Source organism: Pongo pygmaeus, chromosome 14 (genome assembly GCF_028885625.2).
Source record: "Pongo pygmaeus isolate AG05252 chromosome 14, NHGRI_mPonPyg2-v2.0_pri, whole genome shotgun sequence".
Lineage (NCBI taxonomy): Eukaryota > Metazoa > Chordata > Mammalia > Primates > Hominidae > Pongo > Pongo pygmaeus.
Genome location: NC_072387.2, coordinates 46,239,325 through 46,260,301, shown reverse-complemented (window position 1 = coordinate 46,260,301; position 20,977 = coordinate 46,239,325). Strand labels below are relative to the sequence as shown.

General features: G+C 36.4%; 1 protein-coding gene across 4 annotated transcripts in view; it reads left to right on the top strand.

Moving 5' to 3' along the window:
• Positions 1-20,977, top strand: part of TRPC4 (transient receptor potential cation channel subfamily C member 4) — a 232,133-nt gene that overhangs the window by 163,257 nt on the left and 47,899 nt on the right. For all 4 annotated transcript variants that reach the window (XM_054446873.2, XM_063650766.1, XM_063650765.1 and 1 more), the window contains one exon: positions 10,573-10,909. In XM_054446873.2, coding sequence (XP_054302848.2) covers positions 10,573-10,909 — 337 coding nt within the window. The remainder of the gene's footprint in view (positions 1-10,572; positions 10,910-20,977) is intronic.

The window sequence follows — 20,977 nt, the reverse complement described above, 5'->3', positions numbered from 1 at the left end:
AGAAGACTGATATGGGAGATGGTTTTAGATATATGACCTTTTTCAGACCTTTGAAAATCTCATTATGTGTATAGCTGACTGCCTATGTGTAGGGTCCCCTCATTTCATAACGTTATTGATATTTTTCTCTTCCTTGTTTTTTTATTTATTGCCATTTATTATCAATCCTTGTGACAAAATAATAAAATTTTAAAATATGATATAAGAGGTAGAGGAAAACTGTATAGTTGGAAGACAGGGATCTAATGCCACAATTCACCACTGTGATATTTCTTCAATTTTTCCAGAACATTAATTTGGGCTAACAATCATATTTAATAAAACACTGTTATAAACAAAGTTATCTAGGTTTTAAAATTATTTATGATCTTAAAATATATTTGGAACATTTGAAATATCAATTTTTATGTAAACTATAGAGTCAAAAACTATATACTAGACAACTACTAGAAAATGAGTAACTATGGATGTTATGGTTTAAATTGTATCTGGCAAAAAGATATGCTAATGTCCAAACCCCAAGTGCCTGCCTCAGAACGTGACTTTATTTGGAAATAGATCATTGCACAAGAAGTTACTGAAGATGAGGTCATTCTGGAGTGGGACAGACTCTTACTCCAATATGACTGGTTATCTTATAAAAAGAGAGAAGATTATGTGAAATGAGGCATACAGGGAGAATGCCATGTGATGGCAGAGGCAGAGATTGGAATGACACAGCCGTCAGGCCAAGGAATGCCTTGAATTCACAGTCGCTTACCAGAAGGTTGCTAAAGTCAAAGAAAGATTCTACCCAGAGTCTCAGAGAAAGCATGGCACTGCCAACACTCTGGTTTTAGAATTCACATTTTCAGAACTGTGAGAAAAAAAAAATATGTTGTTTTAAGCCACCTAATTTATGGTACTTTGTTATGGCAGCCCTTAGGAACTAACACAGTGAGCAAATAAATTTTAACAAAATCTCAATATCATATGGAGATATAGTTTATGTATAAAACATTTCAATATCCACAATAACAGCAGTACCTTGGGTCAGAAAATAATCAGTGAAGTCCTTATTCATATGCAGATTCTTTGGGTTGCAGGTTGAGTTTCTTTGAACTATTGACGGTTATAGGTCTAAGTTTTCAGTGACTAATATGTTCATGTACAGTAGTTGGTTCCTTATTTTCAGGTCATCCTTCATCCTGCCTCATGATTTGTCCTTACTTATTGGGATGTGCATTTTCTCAGGAAGCCAACGTGAAGGGCCACAGAGACCAGGATGGGAACAAGCAACACTTGCACGTGTGGCAAGTGGAAATGCTGGAAATGACAATGATGACGGAGAGGAAATGATACATGCCTCATTTTTAGGAACATAACTTCGGCTGTTTAAAAAAAGAATGAGAGAGGGAAGCTCATTATTCAATAATCCTTGTAAGAAATAAAAGACCTAGATGAGAGAGATGGCAGAGGAGCTGGAGAGATGGTGCAGCCGGGGAGGAACATCCCAGATGTTTGAACAGCAGGAATCATTGACAATTAGATGAGCCAATAAAGAATAAAAAATAATATGATGCCAAAGAATAATTTCCATTCAACAGATACTTTATTCTTTATTCCTGTCTGCTTTGTGAAAATGATATCAAAGACTGACAGAATTATAGGGAACTGTAACTCTTTTTGGCCCTTTTTCTCTTTTTTGGCTCTTTTATGTGTTGTTTTTGTGCAGTTGCCCGCTCTGTTGCCATACAAGTTGGAGCAAACAGCACAACCTGAGAGGTCGGTGACTGTGTAGCCTCTGCCGTTTCCAAAACACATAACTTTTTCTCTGTATATTATAGACTAATTTAATTCCAACCTTAATTAACAGATCATTAAAAAACAGAGTATTATTATTATGATCTTTTTTAAGCCCAGAAAATTTGTCAGCCAAGATAGTCTGCAGAGCTTTTGTCAGGGAGACAGAAAAGAGATTAGAGAGCATAAAAGGAAGTGATCTTATTCTCGACCCTAAGGCTACGGTTTAAAAATTCTGCTTATAGGACCTAACACATTTGAAACAAATATAACCCTTCACATATATTATTTATATGTATAAATTAGATGGGTAGAGAAACAACTCCATTCTTTGATGTCAACTTTTGATTCTGGAAAGAAGGTATGCCATGAGTTTCCTATTTTCTAAGGTCTTGAAGAATTTAATTTTTTCTAAAACAATAGGCCTTGATACTATATTAAAAGGAATAGAGAAGGGAGAAGGGAAAAGCAAAGTGCTTATATCATTTTATTTCATAAGAACAACTAATATTCATTCCCATTCTGTCTCTTTTTTCCTTTCTGAATTCTTGCCCTACTGGAAGATTGTAGAGCAGTGTTCATTCTTCAGTAGGAGTCTCTCCAGGAGACTTTGATTAAAAGTGAAACACCCATTCTGAACATGCCACTCCTCTGTGTGGAAAATGTCAGTGGCTCATTAGAGACTGGAGAACCAGCCCATTCATGGAAGGCCAGGATCTGAGCCTTCCTCACTGCTTTCCATCCAACATTTTCATATATTACTCACCTACATGATTCAAAAGTCAAATGGTGGTTTCTTCGATACTGTATAATTTTCTGCCTCCACACCTCTATTCAAGTTTTAAGAAAGCATCTAGGTAGCTACCTAGAAATAACTAGCATTTTTTCATCTATTTTCCATACTAGTTTGGAACAATGTATATGTGCTCAGAGAAGGGTATTGGTGAATAGAGGTAGACTTTGTACCAACTGCTACCCTTTGTGATTTTCAAAGAACAAACATTATTTATTGACTCGACCTTCCTACCACCTAAATTGGGTTTTGTTTGCTTGCTGTTTTGTTTGCTAAGTTCAATGTTGGGTTCATTACCCACACACACATGCTTTATTTCCTTTGCCTTTTTCATTTTCAGCTTTCCATTACTGCTCACTCATTGTCTCAGATCAGTTGCCAAACCAATTTTGAATGTAGACTCAGGAGTGGTTTCAGAAGTTTAATCAGCCTCTTCCTCACCAACACTATCATCATATGAAATTTAGTTATTGTCTTCCCTTCTGGTTGTGTGACATCAAATGTGGTGCCCCTGTAATATGCATTTAGCTCTTCCTTGAATCCTGATCTGCAGATCTGAATTTAACATGTATATTTAAGAAAACACTTAGGTGATTTTATGACTGAGTAGGAAATTTTTGAACTTGATAGAGCCAGGACACTTGTTGGGCAAGAGAGTCTGCAGAGAATAGAATCTGTAGTTTATCAATTAGTCTTCTTCATTATTCTCAAGCATTTTAGCCAATGTTTCTCAGATTTCATTAAATCTTTATTGATTTTTTGCCTTTTAACAAGGCTCAAAAAACTTAATTGGGCAACTAGTTATCTTATTGGTATTCCCTTATGCTTCAGTTATTATCTTCTGAATGTAATTTCTTTGCATAAATCTTTTAATTATTATTATTATGCTGAAAGTGAACACATATTACATACTTGTGTATATATGTCTATAAGTGATTGTATATATATATGCACGTATGTGTATATACATATATCCTTGTGGGTGTAAACATGTGTTTATATGCAATAATGGTGATACCTAATATTTATTGAACATATACTATGACCTAGGAACTCATACTTTTCATATATTAATTCATTTAATTTTTCAATAACCCTATGAGATAAGTATTTCTACTATCCCCATTTTACAAATTGGGAAAAAGACACAATAAGAATTTAATAATTTATTAATACTCATACAATCAGGAAGCAGCAGATCCAAGATTCAAATCCCAATGGGATTTCTCTAAGGCTTATGTGCTCTTAATCCCTACAATATCCAAATATATAATACAAAGTACAGTAGATTTGCCATTATCACTTTGGAGTCATGATGAAGGCATATGGTGGTGCATGGGGTAAATATCTGTGAGAAACTAGGTATAGGTATTTTCTTCCTTTTTTATCCAGGATCTTTATCACCTACTCATGTTTCTCATGCCCACTGAATCCCAGTCTGTTTAACACTGGTTTAAGTCCCCTATTGGCATTGTGCTTAATGGTGAATTAATCAGCTATCATCCTTTGCCTGCGATTACACTGTGTTCGGCTTTTCCACCTGCACAAGAGTTCAGTGATTTGGTGGAGATTATTGTTGAGATTTTTGTGTTTATTCCTGTAATTAGATATTATACTAAAACTACACCATAGAATATCTGCTTGATGTGTGACTTCTATGCAATTCCTTTTAAAGGAATCTTTACTGAGCTAAATTTGCTTGTTGATAACCTTAATAAGAAGGTTGACTTTAAATGAGGAAAGCAAAAAATAGGAAAATAGAAAACATTAGAAAAACTAGAAGACTGTCCCACATTATTCAAAGGTATTTCTGTAAGTGAGTGGATATTAAAAGTTAGTCCTCCCAGCACTTTGGGAGGCTGAGGCAGGCGGATCACGAGGTCAGGAGATCAAGACCATCCTGGCTCACACAGTGAAACCCTGTCTCTACTAAAAATACAAAAAATTAGCTGGGTGTGGTGGCGGGCATCTGTAGTCCCAGCTACCTCGGGAGGCTGAGACAGGAGAATGGCGTGAACCTGGGAGGCAGAGCTCGCAATGAGCTGAGATTGCACTGCTGCACTCCAGCCTGGGCGACAGAGCGAGACTCCCACTCAAAAAAAAAAAAAAAAAAAAAAAGGTTAGTCCTTGGAGTAACCTTGAGAACTGGGCAAAAATGCAGAGTTTAGGGCCTCACCTTGTACCTACTGAATCAGACACTGGGGTGGGGCTCATGTGTTTTAACAGCCTCCAGGTGATCCTGCTGCTTGCTCAATTTTGAGAACCACCACTGTATGGCTTGTCCCTACCACTCAAGAACTCATGCACGCTCACACACATACACATATACCCACACAGACATTCCCAGAGTTTCAAGGTCAGCTGTATATTTCTTACTTTATAGACACTGGAATATATATTTACACTGAATTAAAACTGCTCTTTGAATATTTATCAGATACAATGGAGCTATAGGTAATTTCATTAGATATCAAATCCTTTAAACCAGTGTTTATCAAGTTTTAACATTCATAGGAATCATGCTATGCAGATTTTTATTCAGCAGATTTGAAGTGGGGCCTGATATTCTCCATCTCTAACAGCCTTCCTGTTGATTTCAATGTTACTGGACTCAGCCCACAATTTGAGTTGCAACAATTTAGACTCAAGCGTGTCCTCAACAAACATTTTCATACATATCCCAAAATATGGCCACAGTTTTGCTTCACATTTCATCTCTTAGTATAACTACAATTGGTTACAACCTTCTAGCACAAGAGATTTCTCATCTGAGCACACTTATCTCTATCCCTGTGTTTTTAACCTGAAATTCTTTTAATCTAACATAAAACATATTCACTTACGAAGCTGTCACTGTCAAAATCTATCTGTTATTTCAGGCTTAACTAACAAATTCCACTTCCTTTCTTAAATTTTCAGTTTATTTCATGTCGGACATACTCTTATATACCCTATACCTCTTTTTAACAAGTTATATAATGCTCTGTATGAAGTTATCCAGTTACATAATTAGTCCCAATGTATTTTGAGTTCCCAGAAGACAGATTTATGTGGTTCTTACAGATCATGGCACTCCCCTCACTTATCTAGCCACTGTCTGACTCACATATGATGCTGAATGCTATTGGCTTAATTAGTGTTTCGCCTGCCCTAGAAAGGCAGGTGAAAATAATGTTTTGATTAATGAAGTAGGTGGGTCTAATTAATCGTGTGGTATGACTATGCTCAGAGGGGCCAGAAGAATTGTTTAATGAAGAGCACGACCAGAGGTATCACCAGGAAGCAGAGAGAGACAGAGACATTTAAAAGCCATTAGTGGCCATGAGGGATGTAGGAGATGAAGTAAAAGATTTAAAAAAAAAAAAAAAAAAGATTTTTCAGCTATGGAAAAAATTAATTCCCTGAAGTTCTTCTGCCTGTAAATAATCCTTAGACCCTGCTATCAACATTATAAAATGAGTTTTTGAAAAGCATTCTGGACAGAGGAAATAACTCCTCCCCCATACAGATTATTTTTGAATTGCTGAAGAATACACAGTAATACCCAGAGCACACTGGTATATATATGAATTTGTGGTCCTTTTAGAGCAAAGGAATCAGATTGCCCTTATGTAAATCACTATGATACAGCCAATCCAAAGTTTCAACTCTCTTTATAATCACCCGGCAGTCAGTTGAGACTTCCTTGTGACTCTCTGACGCAGTCAAGATAGATAAAGTAGCCAGGACGGTTGTTCCTAGAATTTGGATTTTCTTCCTATAGAGAATGACTACAGTCTGAACTTTGGGTACAATTTCTCAAACTAGAAAAATATGTTGAAAAACTGAAAAGATGAAGACAGTAAATCTGATTCATAGTTATTTTTATTTGATTTATTTGTTTTACATATTTTAAATTATTTTCTGCTTACTTTGTCCATGTACAATTAATGTTTTAGTTCACTTTTCTAGATAGTTGATATGGTTTGGCTGTGTCCCCACCCAAATCTCATCTTGAATTGTAGCTCCCATAATTCCCACATGTTGTGGGAGAGACCTGGTGGGAGATAATTGAATCATGGGGGCAGGTCTTTCCCGTGCTGTTCTCATAATGGTGAATAAGTCTCATGAGATCTGATGGTTTTAAAAAGGGGAGTTTCCCTGCACAAGCTCTCTTCTTTTGTCTGCCATCATGTGAGATGCGCCTCTTACCTACCACCACAATTGTGAGACTTCCCCAGCCACATGGGACTGTGAGTCCATTAAACCTCTTCTGTAAATTGCCCAGTTTCGGGTATGTCTTTATCAGCGGTATAAAAACTGACTAATACAATGTAGTGAAGTTTCTTGTTTATTTGGTTTTGTTTTGATTTTATATACTTTCCAGATTTAGCCTCCTTTTTGTAATCCTTTTCTTTGTTGCCATTATGGCTTGGAGTTTTCATGTTTCGAGTAGCTAATTTTAAATCATTGATACTGGATCTCTCTTATTCTATTTGTAAAAATGAGATTAGATTCAATAGTTTTCATAGTGTCTTCAATATTTGGAATCCCATGACTCAGTGATTCTATAAATAATAATGAGATCAGACTTTTCAAACTTTTTAAAGGTTATTGAAAGAGATGGGAAGTCTTTAAAATTGTTTTCACAGCGTCTTTTATAAGTGCACAGCACAAATGTGAATTTGAAAGTTTTAGTGTTTTAATATGAATTTTAATGGGGTGGCAGGAGTTGTGCTAGAATTGGCCAACAACTCTAGAGAAAGAACGGCTGTAATGAATTGTGTCTAAAAACAAACCTCGCTTCTCCCAGTCCTGGAATGGTGCGGAAGATGGTAGTTCCTCCTATGACTCATGGTGCAGTAGAAAGATGGAGTAGGAGGCAGGGGCTGTAGGCTCCCAGCACACTGCAGGCAGTGTGATGGTCCACCTGGAGAGGGCATTGCTGGAATGGACTGGTGGCTACAATCAAAGAATCAGGTGGCCCCTCACTGAGGGTGTCCTTCAGAGGGAGTTGGAGTAAAGCTGAGCATTACTCCAAGTAATCTAGGTAAACAGTGAGGGAGGCAGACAGAGAGAAAAAGACACAGGGAGAGGGAGGGAGAGTGGGAGGAAGGAAGGAAAGAAGGGAAGAAGGAAGAGAGGGAGGGAGTCAGGGAGGGAGGGAAAGAGAGGCAAGGGATAATTGAAGTGATTCAATCTATGTTACCAATTAAAGACTGAAAAATCCTGTAATATAAAATTTTAATTATTTCAATCCTTAATTTGATAACTGATTTAACCACCAAACCCATTTTTGCATGGAAAATCTATTAATTACTGGGATACAATTTAGCGAATGCTGGTGTAGACAAGTAAAGAGCATGTTTGGTCAAAAGGAGACATGAAATTACCAGGAGAATATGTGGATTTACAATGATTCTCAGAACACTTTTTGGGTTATTTCAATCCTACGATTGGATCAAATACGTAGCCAAATAACATCCACATTTGGGGAACTTCGTGTATTACACACACTCACTCCTGCTCTTCTTAGTCCTCTCCATAGTTTTTACTTCTGCAAAAACCTCTCTGTGTCCGTGTTTAACGTAAAATTACATATACTGTTCATTTACTAAGCACAGGTATATACTTTCAATAACTAAAGAAAGAAAAGGTACTTTAAAAATAAATAAATAAAAAATCATGGCTAACCTAGCACTTTGTAATGGCAGGTGTTCTATGAGGATTAAACTCCTTGCTTTTTTTAGGTAATTTTACAGAGTATATATGTGGGTATTCGGCAGCAGAAATATTAATTCAAACAAACCTTAAATTCTCCTAAGAAAGTTCTTTGTTTGATTGTCCTCAGGTGCCCCATGCTGTAGTGAGATTTTGACCAGAAAGGACAGAGTTTGAATCCAAGACCTCACTTGGACTGTAGTGAACAAAGTACATAACTTTCTTTTACTTGTTCTGCATGCACAGAATGAGTTACTTAGTACTTAGTCCCTTATAGTGTTTTGTCAGTGTGTGACTACTGATACGATGATGGCAACTGCTTGTTATATCTTGCATTTCCCATAGGTTTTCTTAACTCTCTTTTATCAAGACTTTTCAGCTGTCCTAAAGTTTAATACTATTAAAAATATTTTATTCCATGGTGAATAAAAAAAAGAAGATAGTAGACTATGACTTCTTTATCAAATGTTGATGGGAAGGATTATACAGGGAAAAAATAAAACTCTTAAAGAGAACAGTGCTTGTTAATGATCTAAACCACTGTTTATCAATACTCTACAGTTATATAAGCAAAAACTCTATTTTGACTTTCAAATACCTGGCTTTGTCTGGAGTAAAATTTAGCTTGACTGCTCATGAAGCTTGAAATTTCCTTAAGTAAGTGCCATACAAGATAACGAGGATAGTCCTGCCTACCCCAGCCTTAAAACCATACTATTTTATCGGGTTTTATCTGTATTTACTGAACCCATTGTTATAAATTTAATTCAATTGATTGCATATTTATTTGCCCACTATATACATTGATGAGTAGATATGCAAGACAAGATGAAGAGAAACAGATGCATGAAAAACCATTGTTCATCTAATCCAAATGGCTGAACACCTCAACTATTGGATTACTCTTCGAATTTCACCTCATCTCTTTCCTCATCCCCAAACAAAGCATCCTTTCTGCATATCCAGAGACTGCTTGCTTGCTTACCATCAGAAAAAAGAAAGGAAAAAGTCTTGCTTCAAGGACAGCCATATGGCTTAGAACTAAAGAAGAAAGATGGGAAATGTGGAGTTGGGTGGAAAGTCCTGTAAAAGGAAAAAGCACTAAGTTTGCTTATAGAGTAAGCCTATTTTATGATGCCAACAGAACTTTTCCAAGTCTCTTACAAGGAACTTACACTTCTCCTTCAATCAGAACTGTCCATAGGGCATCGTTTAATCCCACTGTACACTTTCTCACCAGGTTACGCTCTTGTTCTCCTGTGGTATCTTGCCGTGGATTACCTTCATCTTCTTTTTCTACTTATACAAATATGTCCAGGTGGAAGCATTCTTCAACTGTTCCATCTGAAAGATACAATTTTCTCTTAATTCATATATTGCTTAACTGACAATCCCAATGAGAAAGGTTGAGAAAAAAAAATCTGAGAAATACTGAGAAAAAAAGAAATATTGAGAAAAAAATATGAGAAATACTGAGAAAAAAAGAAATATTGAGAAAAAAAAATCCTGGACCAGATATTCAAATATCTCATAATTTGATAGATATGTAACCTCCTTAATATACAGTAAGTAGTGTCCATGCTACATCCCAAAAATGTTGTCAGGATAGAATGATGCCATGTCTGTGAAATGTTTTGTATAAGGCAATTAGGTATACTTAGGTAAGGTGTTTGCATTGTTTATACCGAATTAAGCTATGATGATTAACATTCTGGTGAATACTATCTTCTTTCATCTGTTTTTCATATTTCCTCAACCCAGTTAAAAGTATATTTAGCTTGTACCTCATAAAGAAAAGTTTGTTTGCTTTTCCTGATGATGAAAGTAATAAATATCTATTATAGAAAATTGTTAAAAGTACACACAAATATAAAAAGAAAAATTAAGTGTAATGTTGTAACCAAGAGATAACAACTATATCAAAAAAGAGCCACACTTACATATTCTTATATATGTGTATATAGGTGTGTATCTTTGTAAACTGCTTTTTCACTTATCAGCATATCTTTTGCATATTCGTATTCCCCAGTTCTATTTTTGCTTCCTCAAGTGCAGCCATAGTATTTTGACTTCAGTTGTGTCTCACTAAACATGTCATACTGTGCCTTGGGTAGAATAAATATTCAATACATTGGCTTTATTTACAGAATGACTTAAAGCCTTTTGATTGTTTAAATGTAAAATTATGTGAAACAGAATTTCTGTCTTTAAAGATCACAGTTGTGTTCTTATTGATGAATTGAGGCCACTCCATGTAACTGTGACTTATTTTTCCTTTTCCTTTCCCTTCTGTTTAGTTTGTTGCCCAGCCCAATTGTCAACAGCTGCTGGCATCTCGCTGGTACGATGAGTTTCCAGGCTGGAGGAGAAGACACTGGGCAGTGAAGATGGTGACATGTTTCATAATAGGACTTCTTTTTCCTGTCTTCTCTGTGTGCTACCTGATAGCTCCCAAAAGCCCACTTGGACTGTTCATCAGGAAGCCATTTATCAAGTTTATCTGCCACACAGCCTCCTATTTGACTTTTTTGTTCCTGCTGCTGCTTGCCTCTCAGCACATCGACAGGTCAGACTTGAACAGGCAAGGTCCACCACCAACCATCGTCGAGTGGATGATATTACCGTGGGTCCTGGGTAAATGTGTTACTATAGAAAATATAATAATACATGTTACTGCCACGGAATTTTGTTGCTTAGAAAATATTCATTAATGTTTGGGACCTAGGAATGTTTAGAATAGGTTCTGACTATTGTAGCTCCAAGAACCTAACCCCCAAAGCCAAACAACTATTTTACAAGCTGTGGTGGACCCGCTTACAAAATCAGATTAAGAAATGCAACCTTAAGTTTTAGAATTACAGATTTTAATGAATTCATATTCCATGACTGACCCTCTGAGTTTTTTGTTTGTTTATTAAAACTTTTCAACATATCTCATTGACTATATGTAAATAATCATTCTAATATTCCTAATAGATAAGTCTTCTAAAAGCACATGCAGATTACTCTGAAGAATTAGTAATTCTATACATAAAGTAACTGAAACCTTTTGAAAAAATCAATCCATTCAAATTTATCTTTGAAATCTATATTAATTTAAAATAACAGGAAATTAAACAACAGGATATCCGCCACTCTCTTTTTGTTCTTGTCATAGAAAGTTGTATTGGGTCTGAAGCAAATCACTGTAAAGTAGAAAACCTTAAAGAAGATAGTGAAAATCTTGTTTTCCCACCAGGCGCGGTGGCTCATGCCTGTAATCCCAGCACTTTGGGAGGCCGAGGCGGGCGGATCACGAGGTCAGGAGATCGTAGCCATTCTACCTAACACGGTGAAACCACGTCTCTACTAAAAATACAAAAAGAAATTAGCCGGGGGTGCTGGCGGGCACCTGTAGTCCCAGCTACTCGGGAGGCTGAGGCAGGAGAATGGCGTGAACCCGGGAGGCGGAGCTTGCAGTGATCCCAGATCGCGCCACTGCAGTCCAGCCTGGGCGACAGAGCTAGACTCCATCTCAAAAAAAAAAAAAGAAAGAAAAAAAAGTAGCTAGTGAAAACCTTGTTTTCCTTTCTCATTGTTATTATAGCCATGGTTAAAATTTGCATTTTAATTATCCTTTTCTCTATCATACTATGGTTTGCTGAGAAATCACATTTTCTCAATTTAGCTCATCATTTTAAACCTCTCTGCTATCATATCCATCTCATCATTTGGCTATTAGAAAATATGTGACAAATTTCGTGATTCAAAATCTCAGAATATCAGTTTGGGTTAACTCTCAAAACTGCTGAAGAGACTAAAATGATATCAAGGCAGAAAACAAAAAGACAGCCTATTTGAGATAGACAGGTTTTTCAGTTTTAAAAATTATAAAAACCATACTTTAAGTATTGTCAATAAGAAAAGTTAATAGGGACAAGATTTGATGTTTTACATGTATAACTAAACAAAATCCTCAGGTGAACTTTAAAATAGAGTAAGTTCTCATTAATCTAAAGTGCATAAAATGTGATCTTGTTTAAATTAGAAAAAAGGGTCAGGCCGGGCAGGACACAGTGGCTCATGCCTGTAATCCCAACACTTTGGGAAGCCAAAGCCGGCGGATCGCTTGAGATCAGGAGTTCGAGTATCACCCGTCTCTACTAAAAATGTGAAAATTAGCTGGGCATGGTGGCCACAGCCTGTAATCCCAGCTACCTGGGATGCTGAGGCAGGAGAATAGTTTGAGCCTGGGAGGCAGAGGTTGCGGTGAACCGAGATTGCACCACTGCACTCCAGCCTGGGTGACAAAGTGAGACTCTGTCTCAAAAAGTGAAAGAAAAGAAGAAAAATTTTAAAGGCTCACATAATCTATAAGTGTCCGAAGTGTCCTTTGGAATAAAATAATTTTCACATTGCAGTTGGTATTAAAGACAAAATAACCCTGCCTGTTTCATTTAAATTAAATATATCTCATTAAGAATGGTTTTAAAGAAATTTTCTTCTTAGAAAATGTCTTTGGAACAATTCTTACAGAAGAGTTTAGGATGTTACATTTTCCATAATGGCTAACTTATATTGAATGTCTAAAAATTCTAGTTTCCCGAATAAAATGTAGAACATTTCATTTTGAAAAATAGTATAGATACAATAAAATGTAAGCAGATAGAGTAGTCCTAATCTTTCCTTGATACCATCAATGAAAATGTGTCAAATACTTTCCAGGCAGAATGCACAGTGCAGGATGATAGTGATACAAAAGTAAGGCAACAAAGAGCCCTTCTGCTAATGAAGCTTAAATTTTACTGGGATAAATGGGTAATAAACAAACAGATTTGTGATATAATGTCATAAAATGGTAAATAATATTTAAAAAATAGGAGGTCCAAACTTCTAATTACTTGTCCAATGAAAAGAGTCATTGGCTGCCTGCTACACACCAAGCTTCTACCAGAATATTTCATGGAAGTTGGCTGGAAGAAACTAGACCCAACCATAGCTAAATGATTACATGAGGTATAGATTTATTTGTGAGTATTATAATTCCAGCTTAGAAAAATATCTGCTATAGGCAACATTGTCTCAAGATTTCCTGACTGTAGGGAGTTAATATTTCTGAGAATTTTAGGATGAAAAGAGATTTCCTAGAATTAAAAAATGCATGCAAATGACCATCTTGCTTAAATAATGGGGCATGAGGAAAAATGTTTATGTATCAAAGAGATCTGTCAAACCGTTATATTGTTCTCCAAGTCTGGTGAATTGTGAGTGCCTCATATCCGAGACTGAGTTCTCAGTGCCTTGCTAGATCCATGATTATAAGGGGTGTGTGCTATATTGTTGGGCTGTTCTGCAAAAGGCACTGGACTTAAATCCATGCCCAGGTTCTACCACTAGGAGACTATTAAATTATGGGTGGTCACAAGCTCTCAGGATTTTCAGTGTCTTCACCTACAAAATGAAAGATTTAGAATGAATGACATCTAAAGTCCCCGTGAATCCTATCATCCTGTCTGCTAAGCTACCATTATTAAGGCAGAGAAAATTGATCCTTTCAGAGGAGGTATAGTGTTGAGGGGGAGAGCCAGGCTAAAGACATCAGAGTAGGAATGCTTTAATCTTTAACCAGAAGTGTGATATATATAAAAAAGCACAGTCTGATTTGATGACTATATTAATGAATCCTCTATTCTCTTGTCCTGTCCTGCTGTCTGATAAAGTAAGTGGCCATGAGTCCCTTAGCAGAACATTTTATAGTTCATTGTTTGCAAGGTTCTAGATTTATAACATCAAGATTGAATGACTTACGGAAATGATGTGGCTTATAAGTGTGTCCCCTCATCATGTTAATTGTCTCAGTGGTAGATTGGAACTCTGTTTATGGTTTTTTCTCAAGTCTTCTTGAACTGACTTAGATTTTCAAACCATGTCACCTCTGTGAGCTACTTGTTGTATAAAGTAATACTTTTTTATTTGTACTAAATTCACTTTTCTTCCACTTTCAAAAGATCTTCCTCACATTCATAATATGTTGATGTATGAGAAATGATCACTTTATACCTCTCATTTGTTTATCCTAACAAAACACTTTTGACTTATTTGTTTTATATATTTATATCATAAATGTCCATGTTTATCTAGGTAGGAAAGTTCTCTAACTTTAAAGCCTAACCTTTCAAACCAATTTCTTTTTCTTCTTAAGAAGTATGGTTTTGCTTGGGAATTTCCTTTATTTTATATATCTTGCAGTGTTTCAGCAATAAGAACTGTATTCAGCCTCATAGAAACAGTTATCTTGTGTTTCAGTACAATGGCAGAATAAGGTTTCTGTTATTTCAGTATCTTTCTTGTTGAAGTTCAACATTGTTGACTATTTAAATCTATTGTGTTTTATATCTTTAGAAAGCAGTTCATAATGGCTCTTCTATCCCTCTGCCATCGTGTCAGCGATAAGTTGGAACTCACCGCCCAACAAAGCTTTTAGAATTATTTTTACTTCAGACTTGCTTGTATTTGAAGGTTATCGACCTTTCCTTTCTGCCATCAAACAGCCTCAGGAGATCTTCTTGCACATATTTGCTGTCAGGATGAACTTTATTATATAAGAAAGAAAGCCAAAAAGCTTTACAGGGACCAAACTTATGATGCTGGTCATTGTGATACAGTTCTAACTAATGGAGAAAACTAATCATGGATAATTCTGTTAGAACTCTCAATAGATGAGTAAATTCCAGACAGATGGACACCAATATCCTTCTCAGGTTGTCAAATTACCCACTTAAACTAGAGTAAAAAGTAAAACAGTTGTTTGATCAAGCATTCCTATGGGCCTGATAACAGAGCTATACTTTTCGGGTGTCTGGAGAAAAAGTTTCACTGGAAAGACTGAATAATGGATTAGAAAGAGCTCGAGGCTAGAAGATCAGAGACTTGGGTACTTCTACGTTCTCCATGACTCTGAGGCTCTTAACTTATTCAGGGTTTGATTTTTAATATTTTATACTGGGAATATGCGATGAATAGAATACGATAAATTTATTTTTATTAAAAAATTACATGAAAACTAGAGCATGTTATATGTGTAATGTGCATTATGAGAATTCATCAAAATTATGGCAAGAGTTTTATCTCAAAGATAGGTCATTTGTTTCTGAAGATAATATGTAGTAAGATATGGGAAAAACAAACTTTTGAATGCTAGTTGTCAGGCCTTCCTGAAACCCAGTTTGAATTTTCCCTCAGAATTCATTCTAACTCCGATTGTAACACACAAATTTTGTTATAAGTTATCCCTTTGCATAAAAAAGTATGGATATGTGTAAAATTTTCAGATGTAGACTTATGTAATTAGCTTAGTAAAATAAATTATAAAATGGATAACACTTTTCATGAAAGAAGTAGAACTTTGGGCAGGGTGTGGTGGCTCACACCTGTAATCCCAGCACTTTGGGAGGCCGAGGCAGGTGGATCACGAGGTCAGGGGTTCGAGACCAGACTGGCCAACATACTGAAACCCTGTCTCTACTAAAAATACAAAAACCAGCCAGGCATGGTGGCAGGCACATGTAGTCCCAGCTACTAGGGAGGCTGAGACAGGAGAATTGCTTGAACCCAGGAGGCAGAGATTGCAGTGAGCAGAGATTGTGCCACTGCACTCCAGCCTAGGCGACAGAGCAAGACTCCATCTCAAAGAAAAAAAGAAAAGAAAGAGAACTTTAATGAAGGCTATCATATGAATACAGCAGGAAATATTTTGTTCCTATGAGAAAACAAAATGGCTGCTGAAGTGACGTGACATTGTGAGCACGCCCGGGATTATGCCACAATTAAACAGTATGCAAATCTATGCATGACTGAGCATGATGAGAAAGGTGAACTGAGGAAAAGATGTAACATAGGAGGAGGTCTAAGCTCTGTTAAAAATAGCTTCTATTGAATTCCTAGGCATAAAGTAAGAATTGCTCATAATAGCCAGATTATACAACTTGCCTATAACACTTTATTTAGCAAATTTTTAAACAAGATTGGTTTCTCATTTCCATAATTTATCTTACATTTTTATGTTTTAAAAGGTTGATATTAACAAGTCTGAACATTTCAACAAGGCCTACCAAGTGGAAGATGTAGAATGAAAAGTTGATCACATTTTCATCTAGATAAATACTCAGAGTCAAATAATACTATATGTATGTGTATATATATGTGTGTGTGTATATATACACACACACGTATATGTATAACCAGTTATGGTTTTTACACGTATATGTTTAATCAGTTATGTGTATATAGGTACATATAGACATATATATACACAAACATATATATGTATGTATACATATATACACATATACACATACACATGTGTGTATATATACGTGTGTGTGTATATATATATAATTCTTCCTCTCTTGTGACCATTTCTTCATCTTTTGTCTAAAGTCACTAAGATCATATGGCTTCATATTTTCAGCCTCACCGCTGAATTTCCCATTCCCTCAAGCAGCTCCAAACGATATTCCCACAATTATAAGAAATATTCCTATTACTTTCCCCAGTTCCTCCCTTGGCGTGGTGCTCAAATAATCTTAGCAAGCTAGCTTCAGACACACACAGACCCTCAAACACAAGCTGCAGACTACCCATTTATTAATTTAAAATGGATATTTTAATTTTTGAGGAAATCATGATAGTCAGTACAGTGTGACATATGACCCTCATTTTACTATTTATCTGTGGGAAAAAAATATTTTAACATCATCTTCATGGAATTATAAAGACTAATGCAGTAATATCTCAAACAATGAGATATTAATGAAGATTTCAGTTATTGTGTGTGCTCCTATTAATGCTGAACACATGATTTCTTTATTGGAGAGAAATGAACTATTTTTAGGCCATGGCAGTGCAATATAAATTTGATACACAAAAATTGAAATTTACAGGCCTTCAGAGAATGTTTGAAAACATAGTTTAGATGGTTCAAGGGAAGAGGGGAAAAGATGGGAAAAGAGGAGTAGATACCAAAAAAGAAAGAGTCAAAGGTTAAAAAAAAAAAAAAATGAGATTCTTGAATTAGTCTTCATTAGCACAGAGTAACAACAGTAGTACTAGTACTAACGGTAGTAATAATAGTAGAAACTGAAAAAATTAGGCACTGTGCTGAGTAATTTCAATGCATTCTTTTGTTCGAACTTCACAGTAACTCTGTTCCATTTAATCATAATAAATGATGTTAATGTCTCATTTCACAGAAAGGAAACAGGCTTAGAGAATTTAGATTCCTTGCAGGGATCAAGGGATCAAGGAGCTAGCAAGTGATACTAGATTCAAATTCCAGTCAATGTAAGTCTAGATCTAGATTCTTTATCCTTTCTGAGACACTCACCCAAAAGTGTGAGAGGTAGAATTTGAAAAGGCAAAAACAGCTCAGAACATGTGTCCATACTTAAGACTTCTTCGCTTCTATTGGCCGGCTTAGATTTTTACACAGGTGAAATTTTAATGGACCACATTTCTGCTTCATTAAAGGTGCAATGCTCTTTAAGATGCACATTTGATATGATTTACTATTGAATATTATGTTTACCTACACATCAAACTTATTACTACCACCACCCTCACATTACCACCAGTATCATCACTGCCTTGTTTCTAATCTAAAACATATTACGTGTGACTTTCTAGCACTAAAAGAAGAAATCCACTCCAAGAAAGAAAGAATAAGTCCTTTGATATGACCTAGAGATGTTTCCTATTTTGCTTTCCATGTATTAGTTGCTATGTTCTAAAGTTAAATTTATTTTCTTCAAGGACATTATTATTTTTTAAATTTCTCTCTCTCTCTGTGTGTGTGTGTGTGTGTGTGTGTGTGTGTGTAAGGGGTACTCAGGAAAATTGAAAGAAATAAATGTATTTCTTTGTGCATATTTATTTTTAAAATGTTCAGAAGTTTGTATTAAGTGGAAGGTGGTAATTTTCATAGTGAAAATATTAATATTCACTTATTCGAAACTATATATTAGGCAACTTCTGCTGCTTATTGAAAAGGTGATGAACAAGGAATTGGAGAAATATTTATTCCTTGTCTTCCTATCTACATAAGCATTCTACTTCTTAGTTTTCATGGAAAATTTTAAATTAAATTAGAATCCTATAAAAAGAATGCTCCTACACTGATAAAATGTCTCACTTGATTTTTAAGTAACTATTTTTAGGTGATAAGCTATCAGATGATCTGGAATTCTAAAGTTCTACACTTCACTCTTACTCTGAAACTAACATGGCATCCTTTCTTGGTAAACTTAAAAATGTGTACTTCCTTAATTATATATTCCTAGTTTTTTTTCTCAAAATGTTAAAATAATGGTGTCAAAACCCGTAGTGGTTTAAGCATTTTTAGATGTCTTCCAACTAAGAATATTTAACATTCACTGTCTCTTTATGTCAGTGTTTTTTGAAGTATAGTCTGCTGACTAAAATTATAATTACTGTAGATTCTTATGACAAATTCAGATTATGGTTGGCTGATTTAGAAATTCCAAAAGTATTTTAAACATTAAAGACTGAGAATTCTGGAAGTCAAATTTCATAATCATATAATGGTTTTATTAAGGATCTTCAACATATTTGAATCTAGACATGAAATGGTTTTACTTCTTTCTATCACTCTCCTTGGCCACCTTATATCAAATATCCTTTCCTTGTTCCCGAATGATATCACTATCAGTTATCATAAATTTTCTGAAATTTCAAGTTATTTAAAAGTAGGCTATGTTCAGTTTAAAACTCAAATTTTATAAGCTTAAAGATCTTCTCTTCCCAATAAAGGCCTGACCCATGGCTTGAAGGATCTGGAATTGTCCATCTCTTACACATCCTTTAACTCCAACACTGGAATTCAAGGTGGAACATAGGCTCTTCATGCTTCCTCACTCCTGTTGCTTTAGGGAAGATGGGGAGATGGGAGAAGCTAAATGTCCTGACTTATCTGGCACTCTGGTCAGAGCTCTTTCTTGGTTGGTTGTCCTGCCTCTCTGGCTATTACTGAGCCACCTGTGTGATGCTGACTCTCCTGAGGGGTACACGGCTGCTCTTTGAGAGCCCTGTTGTGCCTCCACACTGCATAGTTCTCTGAGTCAGAGATTCAACTCTGCCAGGGTTCTTCCAGTCCCTCCACTCCTGTAACCAGCAGTCAATCCCTAATGGGGTCCTGGAACCCTAACAAATCCCTCTTGAGTCCTGGCAAGAAGGCTCAAACCCAGCCTTTTCTTCTAATATGCACTTACCTCACAACAGCATCACAGAACCTTACCACCTTAAAAGACAGAAGGCCAGACTGCCATGGGCTACCCTATTGCCAGACCTCACTGTTTTCCATTTTCTGTGATGAGTTGAACCCAGGGGGAGATGAGCAAGCCAACTGCCCAAACAGATGCCCCAGCAGGGGTGAGTTAGTAATTCCTCCTTGTAGAAACTCCCAGAATTTATGAGGGATTTTCTTGGAGTCTCCCTTAGACTTGACTTAGGGAGGCAGTAGTATTGGTGAGGAAACACCCTTACCTCTCCTTCTGGTATTCCCTTTTATCACAAAAACTGCACTGTCCTGGCTGGGCTGCTGACGCCTGTAATCCAAGCTCCCTCCTTGGAAGGCCAAGGTGGGGAGATTGCTTGATGCCAGGAGTTCAAAACCAGCCTGGCCAACATAGTGAGATTTCTTTTCTACCAAAAAAAAAAAAAAGAGAGAGAGAGAGAGCTGGGCATGGTAACATGTTCCTCTAGTCCTTGCTCCCCTACCCAGGAGGCTGAGGTGGGAGCATTGCGTGAGCTCAGGAGTTTGAGGATGCAGTGAGATATAATGCACCACTACACTGCAGCCTGGGAAACAGGGTGAGACTCTGTCTCTAAACAATAACAACAATGACAAAAACAAAACAGAAACCTTGCACTCCCTGACCTCATGGCTCTCTCGCCATCTGTCTTCCCAGGTCTACCTCTGTTATAGATTATGGAAGTAGAGGGCTAGGTGATTGGGAACAGATAGGGTCCTGATGCCTCCTAGTAGGCCCTGGAAGGAAAAGTTTGGCTACAATTTTACAATTTTCTGTAAACTGTTTTCAGAACATGGATACTTGGGGTCCTTGTCCTCATCTTTGTTTGAGTTTTAAGTATACTGCTGAGAACAGGAGCTGCCCCTTAACCGAGTGCCTCTTAGAGTTCCAGAACAAGTGGGTTTCTACTGAATAAAAGACTTCCTTTAAATTTATCTTTGAACAGAAGCAGATTTTTGATGAGAGACTACTTTTATATTCCCTGATTTGAAAATCAAAAAACAAAACAATACAAAACTCCAGCAGGGAGGAATTTTTTGTGTTCCTTTATCTTCATTGACTTGATACCACAACATAAAGCTCAGTGTTCTGTGAAGAGACTTCCAAGGTCAGGTCCCCGACAGCTTTGGGGCTTAAATAATAGACCTCTGGAGGTTGCCATAGGTGAAAAGATGACTTGCTTTTTGTTTGGGGTTGTTTACTATTGGTAGTACTGACAGTAAGAAAGGGAATGACAGGAGATCTGTTTGCAGAGTTACACATTTGTCACATGTAATTGGTGCTGTTAAATGTGGCATCTGAGCATTGCCTACCCCATCACATTCTCACAGCCAGCTTCACAGGACATAATAGAACATTCAAATAGCCCTGAGTGAAAACTGTTATGGGAAAGGTA